The following is a 24,764-nucleotide window of genomic DNA, read 5'->3' on the forward strand; positions in this document are numbered from 1 at the left end:
CACATATAGCCATCAGCAGAAGGATAAACTTTAATACAGCTCAAATCTCAAATCTGCTTGCCACTGCTGCTACCTCAGTTCCCGCCAAGAGCACACTGTTCCCTGTCTCTCAGATTTATCCCATGCCTCATCTCAAAACAGTGATGATGTTGGTGTGTGTGGGATGTGCGTGTCCACCATGCCCCTAATTTCCTTGCTCGCAGCATTTTAAAATACACTGAAGGATGTGGGTTGTTGCTTAGTTTATGGAAGGCCCTAAGGTTTTGTTTTTGCACCGGCTGTTCATATATTATGATGCATCCTTTTTTATTTGCCCTAAGAAAAAAGGACGCTAGAACTGGGATTTTATTGTTTAAAGGGATAGTTCAAATGAAAATGAAATTTTGTCGTTGTTAATCAACCTCAAACCCGTTTGAACGCTGTTAGGTGTCTGAAAAAGAACTTCTAAGAATAGAATCTGAATTTAAACAAGAATACCCAAAGCAAATGTGCTGTGTTGTCTAAATTTAGTCTGGCCTTATCTAGCTCTACCCTGCTTAGATCAGTTTGTTGAAATTGGAGTCAATTGTTTCTCTTTTTTTTATTTTTTATTTTTTCTTGATGGCAGCTCTTCGTGGTTAGCCAGATTTTAAGGTACAGTATGCGCTGTGCGCTGTACGTAACTAATTTACCATTACTGAGTAGCATAATTGAACATCATGATTAATAAACATGGTGCTAAACTTCTAAAAAATGAGAACCGACTTTCATCCCCGCTAAAATAGTACCATAATTGTACCAGTGTTTGTACCGTGGTATTCTTGGACTTACCTTGTAATGCCATTGATGTATCAGTGTTTTGAGGTCACAACAGGGTACAGTGCAATGTATAATAAATCAGTTATCTAGTTTTTTTTTTTTTTGCCGTGATATATGTGAACTGTACATCATGATAGTAATGCTGAAATATTTCCCTCAGCTGAGACTTGTAATAATGTTGATATGCACTGCTCTAAGAGCTTTCTCTCCTGAGAGTGGGTGTCTGTTTGGATTGCATCCCATTCTATGTCAAATTATTTAATTTGCTTCATTGCACATAGACGCCCTAATCGGCTTTGCTGTAAAATTTTATAATGAAAATGTTTGCAGAAATGTGATTTTTAAAATAGCAAAACCCTCTTTGCAAGTTAGTACTATCAAGAAAATGTAGAGATTTATGGCGCACCTCTTGTAAATGGGATAGTTGCTCCAAAAATGTGTAAATTCGGTCATCATTTACTCACTCTCATGTTGTTCTACACCTGTATGCATGTCATTATTTTGTGGAACATAAAATGAGAAGTTTTGAATAACATACTTTTGTTGTATTCATGCAAAAACAGTGATCGGGAACTGGAGAGTTCAGGCTTAAAAAGGCGACAAAAGTATCATAAAAACATTATAAATATAGTCAATGTGTTTCATGTGTCATATTCCAAGTCTTCTGATGCTATGAACAGACCTCAAGAGACAGATCAGTTTAATTTGTTAATGAATCGATCGTATCAGTCTTGTGAATTGGATCAACAGGTTCACTGAATATATCGGCCTCAAAAGAACGTTAATTCACAAATTAGACATTACTCCTTTTGGCTTTAGAAGACCTGGAGTATTACAGAGACATACAGTATGTTCACTTTTATGATATTTTATGTTTCTTTTTTGTCATTTGTGAGTTTAATGGCCTCAGTCCTCATTCTTTTCGTTGTGTTGGAAAACAAATGGCTAGGATATTAAAAATATTAAGATCTATTGTATTCACCTGGGTTTGGAATAACATATCCCTTTGAATATTGAAGTATTTACTTTATGATAAACAGATGTAATGCCGTTGCCTTTGTGATGCCAAAACAAGATGCAACAAAAGCAGATGGGATCTATGAATAGACTATGGACACGGATCTGTCCTGCGGAAATGGTGTGACTCCATGCTTCAGTTCCCCGTATTCTCCCTCATGGGCTTCAATGGTTTTGGCCTGTTACCCATCAGCCCCCTTCACCACCTGTCCTCATAATGGAGAAGGTCCATGTCTTTCTAACCCACTGATCTCCAGTTACTTCAAAGCAGGACAACAGCTCGGTTCCAGAATAGAAAACATGTCCTTCATTTTTAATACTTGACGTCATTGATTAGAAAGCTCCCATTTATAAAACAATATGCAGTGGCAGTTGGACCCGTTTGAGACCAGGCTATGCTCTTTGAGTCTGTGATGGATAAAGCCATTGTGGCATTTTTCGTCCTTTCTTCCAATCAACTCACTCCGTTCTGCCTGGCAGTAGTTTGATTGGCTCATCTCACTGACAAAAGTCACATGACCCATTACCGGGTACGCAAATCTTCTCAGGCCGGCAACAAGCATACTTAAGTGTCTAGAGCTTTCAGAGTTCATTGCTATTGCATTCACAGGAAGTGCAGTCATTAGGCCGATGGGTTGGTAATACATCCAGAGCCCCTTTCACACGACATCTCATCTTCTCTGTAGCTGCCTGTGGATCAGGACCATCCCATATGTTCTATCTGTCAGAGCAGGTGGCATCTGTTGGAGAATAGGAATTCAACGTGACCGCTTACAGAATCTTCACACACACACACAAACACAAACGCATTATGCAGAAAACTTTTAATTAGAATGTCTTGTTTTCTATCTATTTATCTATCCCTGCAGATAATTCTACACTATCCATAACTCCAGTGAAATTCTACACTACCTCTTCATCTTCATCCATCTCTTCATCCTTCCAGATAATTATGCACTATCCCTCCAGATAATTCTACAATATCAATCTATCCCTCTGTCCAGATAATTCTATAATATCCATAATCCATCTAGGCAATTTGACACTATCCATCCATCCAGATAATTCTACAATATCCATCCATCCATCCAAGTAATTCTACACTATCCATCCATCCCTCCAGATACACTATCCATCCATCCCTCCCTTCAATATCTGTCTGTCCAGATAATTCTGCAATATCCATAATAATCCATGTAGGCAATTCTACATCATCCATCTATCCATGCAGATTATTCTACACAATCCATCTGTCTGTCCAGATAATTCTACAGTATCCCTCCATCCAGGTAATTCTACACTATCCCTCCACCCATCCAGATAATTCTACAACATTAATTAAGCCTTCTGACCAGATAATTCTTCAATACCATAATCCATCTAGGCAATTCTACACTATTCATCCATCCAGATAATTGTATCCATCCGTCTGTCCAGATAATTCTACAATATCCATAATCCATCTAGGCAATTCTACACTATTCATCCATCCAGATAATTCTATCTATCCATCCGTCTGTCCAGATAATTCTACAATGTCCATAATCCATCTAGGCAATTCTACACTATCCATCCATCCAGATAACTCTATCTATCCATCCGTCTGTCCAGATAATTCTACAATATCCATAATCCATCTAGGCAATTCTGCACTATCCATCCATCCAAATAATTCTACACTATCTGTACATCCGTATGTCCATGAAATTCTACAGTATCCATCCATCCAGGTAATTCTACACTATCCATCCATCCAGATAGTTTTACACGAATCTGTCTGTCTGTCTATCATCAGAAAAGTACTTCGTTTACATTTACAGATGTAAGTTGCAATATTGTGTTTATGTCGTTTGTGAGTAATGTCATAAGATGTGTTTAGGTGGTTTAATCAACCCATTAGGAAAGGACTGAAGCTTTATGCTGCTCACTAGGAGCACAGTAAGAGAGTGAGAAAGAGAAAGGGACAGAGAGAGCTCGCAGCTCCCTAGAAGCCCTGCACATTTTTAATGTGGTCCTCTGGCTAAAGGATTTATGATTAATGTCCACAAGTCACTATATTGTATGACTCCATCCACGTTATGTTCCCCAAGATAAAAATAAAGTAAAGAGCTGTAAAGGTTTATTAATCATGTTATTAATCATCTCAGATCGACTTGCCAACAGTCATGGATGGCAATCAAGAGAAGGACTGCTGTGATTTTCTTTTCTGAAATGTTAAGCAAGCTTAATATTCCAAAGCTGCCTAAGAGAGTTATGTAGTTATTTTAGAGGGACTTAAACTTAACTAACTAAATGTGCACCCCACTTAAATTATTATTATTTTTCTTAATTAGCATTTTTGTCTTTTACAGTCAAAAAATGTAATACAAAATACATTTTCTGAATTAACACTTTTCAAATTATTTCCAGAGATATTTCAAATTCAAGAAAGTTTCTTGTAAGCATAAATCTTTTCTAAACTTTGTTTTACATTTACAATTACAATTATTGTTTTATAATTACCAATACTGAACATATTTATCTCGTTTATAAAAATCTTTAGAAAAAAAACAAAAAAAACAAGTAAGGAACATAAATGTATTTGTTTAAAAAAAACAGCTTTATTAAATAAGAGAGAAATGCCAGAAGAGAGAAATGTTGATTGCCATACATGTTTTAAAATGCATTGATCTTTTATAAATATAATAATGCTTGTTTTTAGATAATCTTGAATTAAGTTTAAGATGTTTTTCTTACCCCATTGTCAAATACTATACTATAACAAAATTTAGTGAGATTTATCAAGTGTATCATGTAAGATATTTTCACTGTAAAAAAAAAAAAAAAAGTCAATTGTGCTGATTAAGATAATTATTTCATTCTTACTATAAAAGTGTTGCGGTGTTAACTTTGTAAGATGTTAGTGACAAACTGTATTGAAATTAATTGCGAATCGAGTGTTCTGTGCAAAAATAGTGTTCCATAATCGGTCACTTAAAATATCTGTCACCTGCTAGGCTTGTTTCCCTGTAATTTTTTTCCTCTTTAATTTTCCCTCTGTTTCAAATACCTTGAGAGCAATTTAATACAATGCATTATCATTAATGCTGATTATATAACAGTGCGTGTCATTAGGTTTGCAAGCTTAATGCAGCTGCATCTAATGCCTTCAAGTATTTAAAATCTTGACTCGACAAATGAAATCATACACTTAACATATTTATTTTTTTTATTACAGATGAAGCAAGACTCGAGGCATCAGGACAACCCCTCAGTCCTTCCCAGGATCCAACCGGCGGCCCAAACATCACAGTCTCTTCATCGCTGCTGGAGGACGCAGACTTCTCTTCGCAGTACCATTCTCCACCGGCGAGGGCAGAAAGCACAAGGGAGCAGCCTGTGTTCGCCTCAGTGCAGACCCTGCAGGTTGCAGAGACACAGCCTCAGGAGCTGGTGCATTCTCTGCCCTCCCCACCCGGCAACAGTGACAATCGCACCAATCAAAAGTCCCCTGGGGAGCAGGCCATCAGAGTGCCAAATCCACCATCCCCGGCACATAAAATCAACAGTGTCTTGACCACTAGCTCAGGTACCACTAGATTGCGAGCTATTGAATCAATGCTAAGTACACAAATCAAGAAGTGGTGTGTTTAAAGGGGTTTCTTCCCCATTTGTTCATCAACACAGTCATCATTATTTTCAAGGTCATTGTGTTTGTTGTTATCGTAATCATAATTTTTTTTCTTTTTACAATGATATGTTTAATGTCAACATGAAATTGCATTCACATTCCATTTTCCTTGCGCAATGTGACGCATTTCTTAATGAAAAGTGAAAATATTTCGGACTTAATTAGATTGTATTGTGAAATATTAGACTTATATTATCGGGTTTTTTTCCCATAAAGGATAATTAAAGTGTTCAAAAGTAACAGTAAAGCTATTTTTAATGTTACAAAATATTTCTATTTCAAATAAACACTGCTCTTTTGAACTTTCTGTTCATTAAAGAATCCTGAACATAAATATATCACAGTTTCTTCAAATATATGCAGCAGCACAGCTGTTTTCAACATTGATGATAATAAAAAATGTCTCTTGAGCAGCAAATCAGCATATTAGAATGATTTCTGAAGGATCATGTGACACTGAAGACTGAGGTAATGGCTGCTGAAAAATCAGCTTTGCGTCAAAGGAATAAATTCATATTTTAAATATATTAAAATAGAAAAAAGTTATTTTAAATTGTAATGATATTTCACAAATTTTTACTGGTATTTTTGATCAAATAAATGCAGCTTTAGTGAGCATTACCAACACTTACTGACCCTTTTTGAGCAGTGGTTTTATTTTAGTATCATTGAGATACTATAATAGTTTTTATTAATATTTTGAATCAGGTTTTATTAGATTTTTTTCTGTTTTCATTTAGATTTTTGCTTTTAAATAAATGTATTATTATAATTATTATTATTGCAGTTTTAGTTAAGTACATTAATTTGCACTAAAGTAAACTAAATCAGAAATGCTACCTTGGTAATTGGCTGAAATAAAAAAATAACAAAACTTTTTTTTAATAATCCTGATTTGGCCAACTTTGATTTCATGTTGACGCTAAAGCTGAAGTACTGTATGTAATTTTTGCGCATGGCATTTAAGCCCAACCTCACAACATTGACTCTCACTGATACTGTTTGTCTGATCAATGGAAGATTAAATCATTATCTTCGGTTCTATTCGGTTTGACATGGCGCAAAAATTACACACTTCAACAAGTCCCGCTTCTGCATAACCCCCCAGAGCTGCATCTGTCCTCTCCCACATGTCCAATGTGTCATTCTTCACCATCAGCGAGTGATCATGTGTGTCCTCGATCTCACTTCCTGCTCCTGAGGTGGCTCACTCAAACGTTCTCTGCTTTCAGACGAGACTCTTAGTGAATTCCCCCGAAACCCTGATCTTCCCACCGCCCCGGGATCCTCTTTCATGACTGTGGCAGAGACAGATGCTACACTCACTGACAATGTGACAACTTCAGTCTCCCTTTCCGCTTTAAACGGCACTTTTCCAGAAAGGGCTGAAAACGCTTCATCCGGCGCTTCAGCAAGCAGCAGCTCCCACACTGTGACCAGCGACAATCTCCAACTCACCACGGTGACCACCACGGCTGTCACGCCCTTAACTATGACATCAATGACTGTGACTCCGCCCACTGCCATCGTTGTGGCGAAAGAGGTCACAACCACCATACCGACCACTACAGCCACCCAGACCACAACAACGGAGACGGAACCACCGACGACAACCACCACTACCACTACAACGACCACCACCACCACTACAACCACAAAAGTAGCACCAACAACCACAAAAACACCCACAACCACTTTAGCAACCACAACAACGACAACCCCTCTTCAAACCACTGTTGTATTTACCTCTGGAAGTACCACGACTGAACCTAGCAGCGCTCCTACTGACAGTTTACCTTTGACCTGTAACGTGACCGAAAGATTATGGGTGAAAACAGGTGAGCTCTCGTTTACTGTATGAGTGCCTCTGCCTTGTTTTTAGTGATAATTTAGTAATGGCACAAATACGCCACAAATCAGTGTAAATCAATGTTATTTACATTCCATTACAGCAAATTTAGTGGATTATTAAGCTGAATTGTAGAGCCTGCATTGAGATAATGTTTAATTGATAGTATAGACCAGTGGTTCCCAACCTTTTTCAACTCACGGCCCACACAACCAAACACATATGTTTGCGCGGCCCACTTCAAAAAAATGAACTGACCCCGCTCTTGTTGGGTTAATAACTTAGTACTCCGAAGCTAAATTTTAAACTGTATTTATTGAATAAACTAGGGCTGTGCGATATGGACAAAAAAAAAAAAAAAAAACTATCGCGATTTTTTTTTTATCAATTTTGCAATTGTGACACACATCGATATGCTTTTACAGTCATAAATGCATTCAGGATTAATTTGAAACATATTTCCAAAAGAAAACCAATCAGAGCTTTATCAAAAAGTCATCTCTAGAACAGACATAAGTCAAAATGATCACTATAGTGAAGATGTAAAAAAATTTATAGACTTGTGGCAAAAAAAAAAAAAAAATCCTGTATACAGGGACTTTTTTTTCTTTTTTGCCATGCATTGTTCATAGAGCTCATTAATTGTAGCGGTGCCTCAGGTGTTTGCAGTGTGTATACAGTATGTGTATGCGTTCAGCAGTGAGAGCGCATAAATATAACGCGAAAGCACATTAAAATAATGCACGAGTGCGAATCTATCTGTTCGCAGCAGATTTCTTTGCTCTGTCACAAAACCGGTCGTGCTTGCTCAGATACACGCTGCTTTGCGAGGAGAGAGTGTGCACACTTAAAACGTGTCTCCTCTCACTTAAACTGCATCCTGTTCACTAACAAATTCACTCTATGCTCATGTGTTAGACATGAATTATCGCACGTTTTTATTTCTAGCCTTTTACCGCAGTGAGAACGCTCTGATCCGTCAACATTGGCTCAGAAAAAAGGCGCATCACAGACAGTGTGTGAACCTGGAGTTAGGCATATGCCCAGTCTCTGTTCTCGCGCTAGGCGCAATGCATTCTGATGGATCGGATACGGGAGGTCAGGGCCGCGGAAAATTGTGGTATAAAGCGATTTAGAAATCGCGCACGCTCAAATCGTGATTTTAGGACGTTTTCTTTTAATCGCACAGCCCTAGAATGGACTGGAAATGAACAGAAAATAATTGGCGGCCCACCACAGGTTGAAAACCACTGGTATAGACCGTAAACATGACGTCACACCTAGACCTAAACAGTGTTTGTGGGGAAACTTTTGTTGCATTCTAAACAAAACCAACCAGGACACCTATTTTTACAGTTTCGAATGCAAATGCTTTTGGGGTTTGTTGCATTTATTTATTTTTTTTGGTATTGGTGGGGAAAAAAGATAAAGTTATTTTATCAAAAAAAAAAAAAAATTCTGAAAGCTTTTTATTAGATGTTAATTAAAAGGTCTTATCGGAAAAACAAAAACAATTTAGATTTAAAATAAAAAATCTCTTGTATAGTGGTTATACTTAAAAATAGTCATCAGTTCTTGTGATGAAAATATGTTTGGCTATGGCATGGCATGGCATGGCATAAATAACATTATAATATAAATATTATAAAATAAGTATAAAAATTAATAAAAAAATATATATATATACATTTCTCAGTGTTTTGTACATGTAAGCACACTTAGCCTGAAATATTTCAGTCTTTTTAATTCGATTTTAATTGTATTAAAAAAAAAAAATCAACAGGTAAGGAATGATGGATAATCATTCAAACATGCATTCAAATTAAATAACAAAGCCATTTTGACATTTAAATTTTGCTCAGCTCATTACAACAGAGACAAATTGCAAAACCAATGTACAAATCCACATATCTACTTAATCTTGTGGAAGGCTTTATTATGCAAATAATATTACATTATGCAGTAATTTTACTCCTCCTCTCCTACATTCTACAGTGACAGCATATGCACTGAGATTCTTAGAAAATCATGCTTTTCATATGTGTCGTATCAATTTTTGCCCCAGTGTTGTCCATCCAGATGCGACGAAATCGCCTAGAAGCTGGAATGAGACAGAACCTGTCTAAAGGTTTCACGCAGACACTGCAGAGGGCATTCAATGACACCAACGTCCGTGTTCAGGTTGGTGGTTTTGCATGTGTTTAGAGCCAAAAGCCACTACACAGTATCCTTGAACGTTAATAAGAAAGAAAACGCCTGCTATAAAAGTTCAAAGGTTTGGGGTTTGTAAGATTTTTTTATGTTTTTGAAAGCAGACTCTAATGGCCACCAAGGCTGCATTTATTTGATTAGAAATAGAGTAAAAACTGTGTGAAATGTTATTACAATTTAAAATAACTATTTTCTGTTTGAATATATTTAAGATGTAATTTATTTTTGTGATGCAAAGCTGAATTTTGTGCAGCCATTACTACAGAGTCACATGATCCTTCAGAAATCATTCTAATGATCAAGAAACACTTCTTATTATCATCAGTGTTAAAAACAGTTGTGCTGCCTAATTTTATAAATATATTGTGATATATTTTTTTAAGGATTATTTGATGAATAGAAAGTTCAAAAGAACAACATTTATTTGAAATAGATATCTTTTATAACATTATAAATCTTTTTTAAGGGCAAATTAGGTAGGTTATCCAATATTTAATGCAGAATTTAACTGCAGCCATTATAAAAATGGTATAAGCTTATCCAAACCTAGTTCTTTCTCTTCCACTGCAAGTACAACATGAAATGAGAAATGCTAAGTAAATAATGAAAAGAACTAATCGGAATAGTTGGTTGCCATTGGAAACACAGTTAAATATGACTTAAAATCGAATCCAGCAGTGTCAAGATAAGCCCAGTGCTTTGAGCACAGTCCTCTGTTGCATCATGGGAATTGTAGTTTAGCAGAGGACAGTGTGTGGGAGGCTGTGTCCTCTGTTGCATCATGGGAATTGTAGTTTAGCAGAGGACAGTGTGTGGGAGGCTGTGTGGGAGGTGTTTCCTGTGTTTGTTCAGTATGCAGCTCATTGAGTGTGATTGTGTAGAACATCTGCCTGTTTGCAAGTGCTGAGAAAGGGCCGTCTTTGAAGCACTTGATTTGAAGTCTAAGGAGCATTTGCACGTCTGTCCGTCTGAAAGGAATGTCCAAAAATAGCACAGTGCTGGTAACTCATATGCTGCAAATGAAGAATCAATATCATGGTAACAGCAGAGACAGCGTGCGGAGGGGAGTGCAGCTGACTAATTAGAGTATTTAAAGGAATAATTTGGAAAAAAAAAAGATGACATTCTCTTATCATTTAGTCACTCTTATGTCGTTCCAAACTTTAATGCAAGTCATGCAAGTCTTATGGGTTTGTAATGACATGAGGATGAATAAATGATAACCGAACTTGCATTTTTGGGTGTACTGTCTCTTTAATTGCGAATGACTACAGAAAAGGTTGTTATTAGCATTTGAAGAGCAACCGTCTGTGTCTATTAAGCTCTGTACCGAATGACTCAATCTGTTCTCTTCAAGATCTGTCTCTATATTCGTCTGTTTTGCTTACTGTATGTTTTTCCCCCTCCTCCTAAACTCAACTGTCTATCAGATTAGAGGTTCCTTATGATTACAGACCCTGAAGGTGATCAGCAGGTGACGACACAATCACTATCTACACACAAACATGGAAAGAGAGAGAGTCTGTGTGTGTGTGTGTGTTGGAGAGAGAGATGGTCAGTCAGTTTGGCTCAATATAATGAAATTTATTCATGTGGGATATGTATTAGCATTTGCCTCAAGCGCTTAACATTAAACAAAGCCAGTAAGAGCATTTGTGTGAATATAGCACTATGAATAAAAACAGCATATTATTTCACTGCGGCATATTTGAACAACTAAAAACCCGTTAAAATAATTATACTGTTTACATTTTTTACGCACACAGTAGATTTTTATTTTAACTTATTAAGCAGTTTGTGTGAATCATGGGAGAAATTAAAAACGTCTGAGTTGATAATTGTGTTAATGTTCTGTTAAGGAAGTGATATTTTTTGAGTAAAGTGGTCATGCTAACCCTAATTTCATAGCTAGAATTTTATGTATCCTAAAAACACACAATTAAATAATATTAGTCAAAACTTAATAATAATAATAGTAAACAAAAAAAAATCTATCTATTTTTTTATTGTGTTTTATAATCTCACTAAATAAAATTTGGAGCTGATTATGATTATTTCATTACTTGATTAGATTATTGTAGTTTAAAATAGTTTTCATAATGGATTTTCCTATAAGACTTACCATAACTAAAACTAAATCTTAGTAGTCACCCTTTTATTTATGGTTTAATAATGATTAAAATGCTGTTTTATGATATTAAATGAGACTATATAGACTATAATAAGATGTTATTGAAAGAAGTCTCTTATGCTTAATTTTTTTTAAATTATATTATATTTTAAAATGTGATTTATTCCTGTGATAGCCAAGCTGAATTTTCAGCATCATTACTTCAGTCTTCAGTGACACATGATCCTTCAGAAATCATTCTCATATACTGATTTGGTTCTTTAATACTTTTATGGAAACTGTGATACATTTTAAAGGATTCTTTGATAAATCGAAAGAATAAAATAACAAAAATCATTTGAAATACAAATCTTTCTCAACATTATAAATGTCTTAATTTTTGATTGATTTAATGCATCATTGCCAAATAAATGTATTTAAATATTAAAAAGTAGCCAAGTGTTAAAAAAGAAAAAAAAAAGTCTTGCCGACCCCAAACTTTTGAATGGTAGTGTAGACCTTTTCAAAAGAACAAGACAAAGAGCAGATAAAAATGGTGAAAAAATCATTTGTGTTAGATATACACTATAAATATCCATGTCATTTTACATGATCTGAGTTCTCTCTAGTTGGAAAAAGACATCTGCACGCCTTCGAATGTGACTGTGGGCTACTACATCTTGAGAGGGAAGTCCGTGTTGGTGGCCTCTGTTGTGATGGACACATTAGCTTCCTATGGCTTTGACAAGCTCTTGAATGACATCAGAGAGTATGTTCCTGTGGTGCTGGCCATCCCCAATCCTGTGGCCCCCTGGCTGCCCAGCCTTGGCATCCATCTGCAGCTCAAAACGGGTAAGACTCTTTTCCAGCTGGAGTTTTTTGGAAAATCTGACTGGAAATGATATGTCTAAAACATTTTTTTTGCTGTAGCCCCTTTGTTTACCTCTTATCTACATTACATAGTCAGCCAGTCTTAAAGGGATAGTTCACCTAGAAATCAAAATTTTATATTTATTCACCAATGTCCGACAGTTCATTGTAAAAAACTATATAAATATTGTTCAGTTTCTTGCAAAGACCAACCGTTTAGTGTCTTTACAGATCAATGTATCATCACAAGGTTTAATTTGGTTTTGTTTGTGTATGTTTTTGGACTCTCAAAGTCATGATTCCCATTCACTTCCATTGTATGACTGACAGACTGTAACGGTTTGAGTTAAAAATCTTAGCTTGTGTTCTACTGAAGAAACAAAGTCACCTACATCTTGGATGCCCTGGGGGTAAGCAGATAAACATCAAATGATCATTTTTTTGGGTGAACTATCACTTTAAGCCCACACAACCATTTATGGTTGAATCTTGGTAACTAGAAAGATTGGTAGCTGGAATGTGGAATCTGTTTTAGTTTAACGGTTGATTATTCTCCTATATATAGTTCTCAGGTTTGTCGGACCAACTGATAACATCAAGTCTTGCGGGTTCATCCAAATGATGGAGCAGCGGTTGGAAAATGTGTTTGCTGAGGCGCAGGAGAAAGTGGAGGATTCTTATGGGACTCTTTCTGTTGAGGTAGTTTTTCAATTGAACTTGAAAACTAAGTTTGATAAATGGCTTTTCTTCAGAGGTCTGATAATGCCGTTCCTCTGAGGACTCGTTTGTTGGATTTATAGTTTGTTTGTGTTTTGTCGGACAGATTCTGAACACGTATCAAACGGGGAATTCGTTGGCAGTATCTCTGGTGTATGTGGTGTGGAACGGTAGCACTCCGTTAAACGGTACTGTGTCTAGCGGTCTCCTTAACCAGCTCACTGCCGAGCTGGTGGGCTACTTTCTCTTCTTCCCCCCTCTGATCATCGCTGAGCGTAAGTTTCAGCTTGTGTTTACTGCTTAATGCTACATTAAATTGCTGCACAGCTTGTGTTTATGCACATTGAAATGATAGTTCATGTTTATTTTGAATTTGTTTGAATCCATGAGTTTGTTTTCCTTAAGGCAGAGATCCTCAGTTTGGTTGATCCTAGAGACCTAAAGATCTTAAAGACATTTTACAAAGACATTTTACAAATATTTTATTTATGTGAAGTTGATATGAAAAACTTTTGGGAAATTGATTTTTTCTGCTGGGTGACATGCTATACTTTATCTAAATGTTAAATTTTAAACATCTATTTTCCTGTTTTTATTATTATTATTATTATTATTATTATTATTATTATTTGATATTAGTATTGTGATAATAATCTCACCTTAAAAGTCCAGATTTGGTTCAAATGAAATCATGTAGATATCAATCAAATGTCATGTAGTTTCACATTAATATGATTAATAATTAAAATGAATAATATGAATTACTGATATAATATATAATAATTAATAATTAATTACAAATCTATACATTTAATATTATATTTATGTAAAATATTCAGGTTTATTGTAACAATCATCAATTATTAATATGTTATATATAATTAGTAAAAATATAATATGAAAGAAAACTAAATATTATATAATGCAAATATTTATTTATTGAATATTATGTATTCAATATTCATTCAATTAAACTTTTTTTTTATTAAAGTAAAATATAATTTTAACAACTATAGCAAAGAATGTAGAAATAAAATGCCTATGTGCCATGGCTAAGAAAATATATTTTGTAAAATTTTTAAAATGCATAATTATAATAAATGTTCCATCTTATTTTCATATCTTACTCTCAGTAAAGATTTTATTGTAAGTTGGCAGATAAAAAAAATAATGTCCTACAATCATTTGACAATAATTGATCAGCTTATTTTATGTATTAGACTGATAGGATAACAAAAAAAAAAACACTTTTATCCTCACCAGTACATGAGTAAATGATGACAAAATTCAGTTTTGTTTTGTTTTTCCCAGAATGGTCATCTAGTAAACATCTGTCTGTCTTTCTCTCTATTTTCACAGCTCTAGAGTACCACAACCTTAACACTTCAGTAGCAACTCGCGATTACTGGGTAATCACAGGTAATTACCTCAACAGTTCAGCTGCTAACCAGCACTCAGACAACCATTTGCCAGCATGTTATGTGATTAAGTCTAGCAAATGTTTTCTCCCCGCTTCTTTTAAACCCAGAAAGCCTTCTTCTCTAAGGAGTGCTATTGATGCATTATTTAGCTTCCTCCATCAACTGATTTGAGATCGCATTGGATTAGAATATTGAGTGTGAAAAAGCTATTTCTAGCTCTAAGTTCTTGCACCCAATGTTCTCTCTGTTGCTATAGCTAGCTCTCCCTCCCCTTTCTTTCCCCCGTTCATCCCTATTTATCACTGTCAGGAGAACAAATCCTTTTACCAAGGTCAATTCTATAGTAATTGCATTTTTTTTTTTTTGACTTCAAGTGTAGGAAAGGTATGTTCTCTTTGTCACCTTGCTTCATCTCTCTCTGTCTCCCCAGTAATTCAGGACGTTGACAGCTCTTCTCTTGAGGGGAGTTATCAGAGCTTTGCTAGTCTAATGGAGCAGCGCCTGGCGGAGCTCTTTCTGGTTGCCAGTCGACGTGGCCTCCGCTTCAGGAGAGCTACGACTGTAGGTGATTACACTGTCCAGGTGTGCCATCAATTTCTTCTTTGCCTGTAGTTTTTCTTGTCCTGAGAAACAGACCAAAAATGTTGATGACTCATCCTGCACTACACAGGTTTTTGACCAATCAAATGCTTTAGACTAGAGTGAGCCCCGCCCCCAATGCAACTAATTAGCAAGTGGCAAAATATGTACATGGTTTGCAACATACTGTGATAAAAGCTTATTTATTCATTAAAACGGTGGATGCGGAGTATGTTACTCGTTTTGATTGCAAAGAGGTTAGCCAATCATAAAGACGTCATTTGCGTCTAGACATCTGTTTTCTACAATTCTACATGGAATTCAAGTGAAAAAATGTGTAGAGCATGGCCCATTTAAAACATAAAAATTGCCCTCATGCCTGATTCAGTATGGGGTTTAGAATTTCTAAAGTTTGTATTGGAAACATCAAACATGAACTCATGAGTGTTTTCCTCATACAGATGGTCAGCATCCGAAGACTGTCTGGTCCTAAGAACCCAGCTGAAATGACTTACTACACACAAGTAGATGGCTCTCCCATGACTGGCACTGCTGCAGCTAAGACCCTCAACACGGTGGACTCTCAGACCATGGCTCTCACTCTGGGCTACTTCGTCCAAGTTCAAGCAGAGCGTAAGTATATAATTCACTATCATATCTACCCTATAGCCCAGTTTATTTTCAAACCATCATTTAGATTTTATATACAGAAAAAAAAATTGACAGAAAGAAAGGCGTTTGTGACCTTAGCATCAGATTTTGCTACACTCACATGTAACTAACAAGTAAATAAGGAATAAAAATATACAAATTGATAATTGAATGTATAGATATATAACAATAGAGAGTTGTATGTACATGTGTATTATGTGCAAATTGAAATGTAGGCTAAGTATGTGTGTTAAATAAATAAGTGTATAAGTGTATAAATAGTGTGTGCTCCACGTTTATTGTTAAATTTTCATGAGATGGATTGCCCGAGGGAAGAAACTGTTCCTGCGTCTGGTCGTTCTGATGCTCAGAGCTCTGTAGCGTTGACTAGATGGCAACAGTTCAAAGAGAGATTGAAAAATCCTTATTTGTCTGGGAAATCAGGAGTTCATCCGTTTTGTTGGGTAGAGAGCGGAGATTCACCAGATGGATGCTAGGCATCAGTGTTCGTTATCCACACTGTCTGAGTTTCACGAGTGCGCCCGCTCTCTTCCCCCGTCTGCGTGTCCTGAAACGTCTGACCAGCGCCACTGCTCCCCTAACTACAGTGTCCAGCAAAACGTCTGAATAATCAATAAAACCTGTGAAATATCAGGTGGTGTGCACTGCCGAATGTCCAGCAATTTGTCTCTGGTGAAACTGATTGTAGGGACATAACTAAAGACAGGACAAACTAACAAAAGTATAAAATCAACTGCGACTGATACCACGGCTGACTTATTTTTTCAAATGCTGACTTATTTTTCCTAATGTTGACTTACTTTTTCAAATAAGGTCTATAGCTATCTCACACCGTGATAGAGAAAGCACATGGGGATTTGGGTGTAGAGAGTTTACACAAGTTTACTGCGCTCTCGTCGAGCCCAGTTCGGAGACGTGCAAACCCCCAGTTTTGTATAAATAATACAGAATCAGACCCACCAGTGGGGGTTTAATCTCCCAGATAAGAGCTACAGCGGAAAGACAGATTCAGCTCATTAGGAACTAACCACACAGTAGGAGACAGAGGGGAGTTGCATTACTGTAAGAGAGTGTGCTGGGGATGCAAGTGGTGGAAATCATGTGTAAGCATTGTCGATGAGTCTATTGATTTCCAATCTATGTTTGTGTTTGTGTGTAAACAGCGGTGGTGAAGAGTCTGCCTAGTAACCTCTGGACACTGGCGGTCCTGATACCTGTATCGCTGGTGATGGTTGTGGTGGTTATGGCGGTTGCCATCATATGCAGGAGAAACCGAACTGTATTCAAAACCAGCGCGTTTCGCAATTTTCATCCCCGCACCAAGGTAGGCTCTTCCAAACCACGAATAATAAACACATCCTTCATCCTTCAAATAAACACATCACTGTCTTGTCCAAACGGAGACGGCTACGTCAGCAGCATATTAATAAATCCATTTAATATTAAGCATAACTTTATATGGAAGTCCAGTGACAATGGGTGTCATTCACTAACAATTGAAATAGAGATACATCAATATTAACATTCTGACTGACAAGGGTAAAATGATAATTATTTACATTTATGGTAGATACTTCTCTGGAAAAAAAAGTTTTTATTTTCTTTGCAATATTAATAAATCAGGAGACCCATTGTTTTATCATAACGATGATTTCATCTCATTTCGACAACTAATAGGCCTAAAAAATCCTGATTTCCTTTGTACCATTCACAAAATCATTTTATTTTACATCTGAATATGTTGCTGGGCATGACCTTTTGAAATGGTGGCCTGCTCCCCAAACACTTGACAGTGTCACCACATGCTGTTTCAAACCTTGGAATGACAAATTTCACTTTAACTCCTCCCCCCCAATAAATATCCCTCCAATTGTGTCTTCACTGCTTTTCCTGTCCAGACCTCGTATCGAAGAGATGGGAGTTATCACCACCAGGTATTTCTGGCTTGTGCTTGGTGCTTAGCTGCATGTTTATAGTCCAGACATCCTTCTTGTTGACAGTGCTTGTAGGAGATCAGTCCGCAGGGCGAAGGGGAAACAGAATTAGCTGTCCTCCGTGTAATCGATGAACTGTTCAGTAAGATCTAGTGCACTGAGGATATCTCAGCAGAAATATCGTCTTTCTTGTACCTCTATTTGAGATTGCAGGACGATGACTAATAACAGAACAGGGAGGTTTATTTCCATATTATGACTGTTATTATGATTTCTTTTGACTATGAGGCTTTCAAATGCAGGTTAAGAAATTAGGCCAACCCAAGCAGAGCGATACATCAAGGTTACATATATGTATATATGTTTAGGTGAAGTTTAAATAGATTGCAAAAGTATTTTAATCTAAAACGGGATATATTAAGGGATCCAACAGGAAGAAGCAATAGGATCAGCTAAATGTGTTCATGTGTAGAGGGATGTAATCATAGTAAATCATAGAGGTTATGATTTTCCCCCAAATAAATTTATACTTTTATTCAGCAAGAATGCATTAAATTGATTTAAACTGACAATATAGACATTTACAGTTACAAATATTATTGTAATTTTTTTATTTCTCAAAGAATCCTTGAAAAATGTATCTCAGTTTCTGCAAAAAAAAAAAAAAAAAGTAAACTTTTTCCAGCAATGATGATAATAATAAATATTTCTTGAGAAGCAAATCAGTATAGAATGATTCCTGAAGGATCATGTGACACTGAAGACTGGAGTAATGGTTGCTGAAAATTCAGCTTTGTCATCACAAGAATAGATTGCATTTCGAAATATATTCAAATAGAACACAGTTATTTTAAATTGTATAATATTTCAATATTTCACAATTGTACTGTTTTTACTGTATATTTGATCAAATAAATGCATCCTTGGTGAGCAAAATAGTTTCTTTGTTGTGTAGAATGCAAATATTTCGCAGAATGTGTAAGCTGCTCTTTCTGTGCAGTGGAAATGAAATGTGACCAAAACTGTCGAGCAAAATGTTCAATGAATAACAACTTAGTTTGGGCCTCAAGCAAAGTTATCAAATGACTTCAAAAGACATGGAATGTCATGCACCATGTATAAAAACAGCTTTTATGATGTTTTATAGGACTTTTTGTCCTTTTTTGAGCTTGACAGCACATGATCACCATCCACTTTAATTGTGTGTTAAAGAGCAGCTTCAACATTCTGCTAAACTTCTGTTTTTGTGTTCCATCGAAAAACTTAAGTCATATGAGTATGAAGCATGAGGGTGAGTAAATAATGACAGTATTTTTTGAGTGAACTGTATTGTTTTCAGTAATGGAGTAAAACAATATGCAAATCAATTGTGATTATGATTATCATCTCTTTGATCGCGCTCCCTCTTAGCCATATTCTCTGATCTGAAAACATTCCCTGCTTCATCCAATTAAGACATCCTTTCAGGGACATGATTTTGCTTATGCGCGGTAATTTGTGGATTAGTGTATAAAGCGTTCCGGTTTCATGCAAGAGCTTCCCATGTTAGCGTAAGGGAATAAGAGAAGATGTGTGAATGTTCACTGGATGATCAGAATGAGAATAAAGTCATATAAGGATTTGAGATACTGACACTGGCCATTTGTCAGGCTTAGACGTGATCAATTGCATGTGTGTCCGCTTGCATGCTTTTTGCTTCAACCTGTCGATGTGTTTGAGCAGTCTTGATGTGTTTCTCTAGCTTGCAGAGAAAGCTAGCTTGTAAGACTTACAACCTGGATTCAATGCTTAAATCAATTTGAACTTGGATTAAAAGAAGATCTATATATGGGGTTTGTGGACTGTCACTACCCACGTCAGCCAGTGAAAGACTCCAGCTCATCTCATATACAATCAGATAGAGCATGAGTGAATTATAGTTCAGTGGAATCTGACCTCATCCAAGGTCAATGACCAATAGAGAACACTCAGGAAGATGATACTAAAATACTGATTTTCCCAGAAATTTTACCATTTATTTTTGGTGTCATCAAAACATTTTAGCTAGTAATTCACAATAAATATAAAAATGCTGATGTTAAAATGTAATGTCGTTTAATTTATTAATTTAGAATCAATCATATATACAATTTATTTATAATATAAATTATACAAATATATATATATATATATATATATATATATATATATATATGAATAATAAATATGAATAATACAAATTAATATAAATATATAATACAATTTCAATCAAAATAATTTTTTTTTTTAGTTCCAACAGGCACTCTGCCTCCATGCGTCCAGTTCTGCAGGAGACTGATCCATAATTCATTAAAACAAGGGTTTCCATAGCTCTATCATATTAAATATCCCATGGCAACTTATACTGCATTGCATGCGGACTCCATGAAATATAGTTAGACTCAAAGCACCTTCAGCCACTGTATAAATGAGGATGGCCAGCATTCCTTTGCTAATTAAAATAAAATGTCCAATGTCAGCATTGAATAACCCCCCCATTCATGGTGCATCTTTTCCCATCCAGCCCGTGCAGGGTTTCGACTACGCCAAGCAGCACATGGGCCAGCCAGGTGAGGAAACTCTCCCTGTCACCAAGGAACCACTTGTCCTGTCCCTCCCGGTACGGGACGCCCCTCTTACACAAGACAGGGTGGCGGTGTTACAAGATGGTACAGCCTCAAAAAGACCTCAGTCAACAGAGATGCATCTCAGGTGAGTGCTTTTATTATAGAACAAAGGAAGTATGTGCATATTTTTAGGTGTACCAAATGGAATAAGCTAATATGATAGTATATGTCACTCAACTCTCTATACAACACTAAAGCCTTTAAAGCCTGAGCATCAATCTTTTAAAAGCCATCCAACCCGATATGACTGCACTGTTCTATTTCCGTTGCATTTCTTATCTCCTTCCACTGTAAAATCAAGTACACCTCAAGTATGACATATAATTACCATAGAGCGGATTGAGCTCTTGACTTTAAGGTGCAGCAGAGGAATTGAGAACCGTGAAGGGAAGAACACACTGTGCTTAAGAGCAAAGACATTTGTTCTCTTGACGTATTTTCAGAAACAAAATCAAGACAGACAGACATGACATGCATCCACAAATCACCAGTGCCAACATCTGCACACTGTATGATTTTGGTCGTGATTTTGCCCTCTGATCTTTTTTATTTTCATGCATGCATATCTGTAATGGGTAAGTAATTGTGCAAACTCAAATTGCCCTTTTCTGTTATCTAATCCCTTAGAGTCAATCTTTAAAATGCTAATCATGTAATAATGTCAATCTATAGAAAATCTTTTAATTAATCCTAAGCAAATCAATATTTTTTTGGAAAGAGTTTTTGAAAGAAGTCTTTTATTTATTTTATCTAAAATACACAAAATAATGTAATATTATTACAGTTATATTATAAAATAATTAAATATTATTACAGTTTAAAAGAATGGTTAACGATTTCAGCATGTTTAAAATTATAATTTATTTTTTTGATGTCAAAGCTTTATTTTCAGCATTATTACTCCAATTACTTTAAAACAACAACAACAAAAAAACTTACAGACGCTTTTGAATGGTAATATAGAATTGATTGTAGAATTTAAAACTTTATGTAATTTTAAATGTTTTAATTTTAATATATTTGGAGAATATATTGTGGAATTTTAAGAGAATTATTGCCTTCACACTATGATTGACCAAAATGACCTGAATAAATAAACAGTTGTCAAATGCCCACTTTCGCCCCATGATGAAAAGTTTTGTAAAATAATAGTAATAATAAAAATTATAATAATTTTTGAAATTAATTTAAAAAAAAAACATAGTATTACTGAATTTAGCATAATTACATGCTTGGGTTTATATTTTTATCATATTTCAACTGTGCTATGAAATTTCAAAATGGGATTATGAACAAATAATGCAAAATGGCCAGTCAGTGCTGTTTATTTGAGACCAATCATAACTATTATGTATATCATATATATTAAGACTAGTATGCATCTCACCAGGGTCGTATCAAGCAAGCAAAATATCTAAAGGGCAGATCAAATCATACAGTTCTCACTAGATTTAAAGCACTTGATTCTTCAGATTAATTTTTAAGTGTTATTTTTTTATCCACATTGCTTTAGAGAAATGTCTTTTCTTTCTTCACAAAGAATGCAAATAAAAAGATGGTAGGAAATGTATCAGCGTTCAGCTCTCCAAGGTCATTAAAACTCACCACCCGGCATCTCCCATATCTCTGGGTTACTTAACCACTCTCTGGGGGCCGTGGGATCATAAATATGGCTTTATGTCGTGCGTGGGGCAGTGTGACAGAGCAAAAAGCACTGATCCTTCAAATGGTTGCACTGTGGCTTAGCATTTCTCCTCTCTTTCCTCTCCCTCTCATTGTTTCGCCTTTCTCTCGCTCTTTCTCTATTAGCATCCGCGCTTATTAGTCGGAATACAAATGTATTCTGCCTTTTGTTATCTCTCCTGAGTGGCTCGATTTAAAGGAAATGAGCCTGCAGAGAGCAGGGCTGGGGAAATAATTATTTGGAAAAGCAAATACGGTAAATACACGAGCATTTAAACCTGGCAGAGACAGACAGAGATGCAGGGAAGCTTAGTACACTCACAGCTACAGAATTATGCATGATTCAGTGTGCCCATAGGCAGCTTCTGCCCGACTGTGTCAGACCTAGAAGACAGGTGCGTGGGTTCGTGCGCGCGGGTTCGTGGCATGCCTAAATGATTAGCAGATTTAATGAAATATTCAGATTTTGTTGACCGTGCTTTATTACCTTCTTCTTAGAGAGTGATGGGTTTAGACTGGAACTTTGGGTTTTGAATTTTGATGCGAAAGTGAAATAGTCCTTGTTTCTGTTCTTTATAGGTAATTGCTTTTATGGTTCCTTGAGCTTTACGGATGTTATAATCTAAAATTAAAGAATAAAATCAGTGTAGAACCCCATCTTGAGCTCACTTGATTGAGAAAAACAGATTTATTGAGAAAATGGTGGACTGATTATGATTTCGGACATGAATACATATATGAATATAAATGTATGTCACGCTGGTGTTTGAGTTTCTGTATTTTCTTGTCTTGGTTCCTGACTTGTCATGTGTTTCCCTGATTCCGTCAAGTGTCATTTTGTTCATGTGTCTTGTTCATACATATATACAGTTGTGCTCAAAAGTATTCATACCCTTGTTAAACATTATCAAAGAAGGCTGTGAAAATGAATCTGTATTATCAATCCTTTAGATATTTTATTAAAAAAATTTACTAAAATCTAAAATTTCGTTGGAGATTAAGAAATTAAAATGGGAGAGAAAGCTCAATATGAAATAACATTTTTTTCTCTTATACACATTGATCACAATTAATCATACCCTTTTATTCAATACTTTTAGCAACATCCTTTAGCCAAGAGAACAGCTCTGAGTCTTCACCTATAATGCCTGATTAGTTTGGAGAACATCTGACAAGAGATCGGAGACCATTCCTTCATACAGAATCACTCCAAATCCTTCAGATTTCCAGCTGCATGTTGATGTTCCTCTTCTTCAGTTCATCACACTCATTTTCTATAGGATTCAGCTCAGGGAAGATCTAACCATGGCCCATTACAAGATTTCTAGCATGGACAGTCAGTTTTTAATTTTTTATTCACTGGTATTTGATAGATCCATTATGCCATCTATCTGAATAAGATAATAATTAGCCCACAACCTTAAAGATCCAGCAGTATATTCCATTATATCCCTATGTGTTGCTAAAAAAAAGCTTTCTTTTGTAGTTTCATCTGACCATTAAAACCCAGTCACGTATATAAGGTCCAGCCGTGTCTAGCAAATAAATATGTTCTAGTTTTCTCTTGAAACCCTCCCAAACAATATTCTATTAATTTTTTTTTAATGCAGATTTATTTTCACAACCATCTTTGATCATATTTGCCAAGGTTATGAATCAATTTAAGCACAAATGTAATGTGTATGTGTGTATACATACATATCCATCTATGGGACAGAGGTAATTTTCAAGCATCAAAACAATAAAAGTTTAATACAGCTCAGATAAATTTTTTTCTCTCTATACTAGATTATGTCGTATTAAACAATAAAATAATAAAATAAAGCTATTATGCATTTTACCATGATTTACAGAAGACACCCACTAAAAGATTTTGTAGTGTAACAATAGTTCATATACCAAAATATTTTGTCAAGCATATTTAGAAAAAATAAACAACAACAACAAAAAAACTATATTTAAGGATCATAGTTCAGCCCCCAAATACTGATTAATTATAATTTTAAACCAACTTTACCAATCTTTGCCAGTATCATTCAAACCACTAGATTTTACCCATTTTAATTGTTTAAAATATAAAACAATTTAAGATGATCTCTTTTTCCTTTTATATATTTTAAGAACTACATGTTAGAATAAGTACATTGTTCCATTTTAACATAAATACATCTGTTATACTGAATGTCAATGGAACATTATTTCAAGATATGGGTCTTTTGGGACTTGTTTAGTTTCTGCACAATACTTAGTTATATGCCATAAACAATTGTCTGTAGATTTCCTTCATCCAAGCAAGTCAGTTTGAATGTGATATGCTTGCCAACGATCTTTCCAGTATTGATGTGTTAGATTCTCGCCAGCACATGATGCGCATTCTGATATGATGGTCTGTGCTCATTGTGGTTTTTGTTCCAGAGCAGGATTTATTCTGTTGTTGAACATTTGTTTTAATGGCACAAAACATGAGGAGTAGATGCTCACCCTATGGTGATGTAGCTCAATGACACCAATGCAATTTAACGCAGGTTAACTGAGGCCAGAGGACCCTGCAAGGCAACTGTTAACCCTGCATGATACTGCATGCAGCA

The 24,764-nt window shown here is 35.7% G+C and overlaps 1 protein-coding gene across 6 annotated transcripts in view; it reads left to right on the top strand.

Moving 5' to 3' along the window:
- The window catches only part of LOC127946996 (UPF0606 protein KIAA1549L-like), a 43,448-nt gene that overhangs the window by 9,869 nt on the left and 8,815 nt on the right, over positions 1 to 24,764 (top strand). For 5 of the 6 annotated variants that reach the window (XM_052543867.1, XM_052543866.1, XM_052543870.1 and 2 more), the window contains exons 2-13: positions 5,033 to 5,383; positions 6,718 to 7,323; positions 9,400 to 9,515; positions 12,285 to 12,507; positions 13,091 to 13,224; positions 13,349 to 13,517; positions 14,602 to 14,661; positions 15,094 to 15,245; positions 15,704 to 15,875; positions 17,078 to 17,238; positions 17,813 to 17,848; positions 20,391 to 20,578. In XM_052543867.1, the coding sequence (XP_052399827.1) occupies positions 5,033 to 5,383; positions 6,718 to 7,323; positions 9,400 to 9,515; positions 12,285 to 12,507; positions 13,091 to 13,224; positions 13,349 to 13,517; positions 14,602 to 14,661; positions 15,094 to 15,245; positions 15,704 to 15,875; positions 17,078 to 17,238; positions 17,813 to 17,848; positions 20,391 to 20,578 (2,368 nt within the window). The remainder of the gene's footprint in view (positions 1 to 5,032; positions 5,384 to 6,717; positions 7,324 to 9,399; positions 9,516 to 12,284; positions 12,508 to 13,090; positions 13,225 to 13,348; positions 13,518 to 14,601; positions 14,662 to 15,093; positions 15,246 to 15,703; positions 15,876 to 17,077; positions 17,239 to 17,812; positions 17,849 to 20,390; positions 20,579 to 24,764) is intronic. The other variant, XM_052543871.1, reaches the window with a different exon arrangement.

The sequence above is a fragment of the Carassius gibelio genome, chromosome A25 (genome assembly GCF_023724105.1).
Source record: "Carassius gibelio isolate Cgi1373 ecotype wild population from Czech Republic chromosome A25, carGib1.2-hapl.c, whole genome shotgun sequence".
Lineage (NCBI taxonomy): Eukaryota > Metazoa > Chordata > Actinopteri > Cypriniformes > Cyprinidae > Carassius > Carassius gibelio.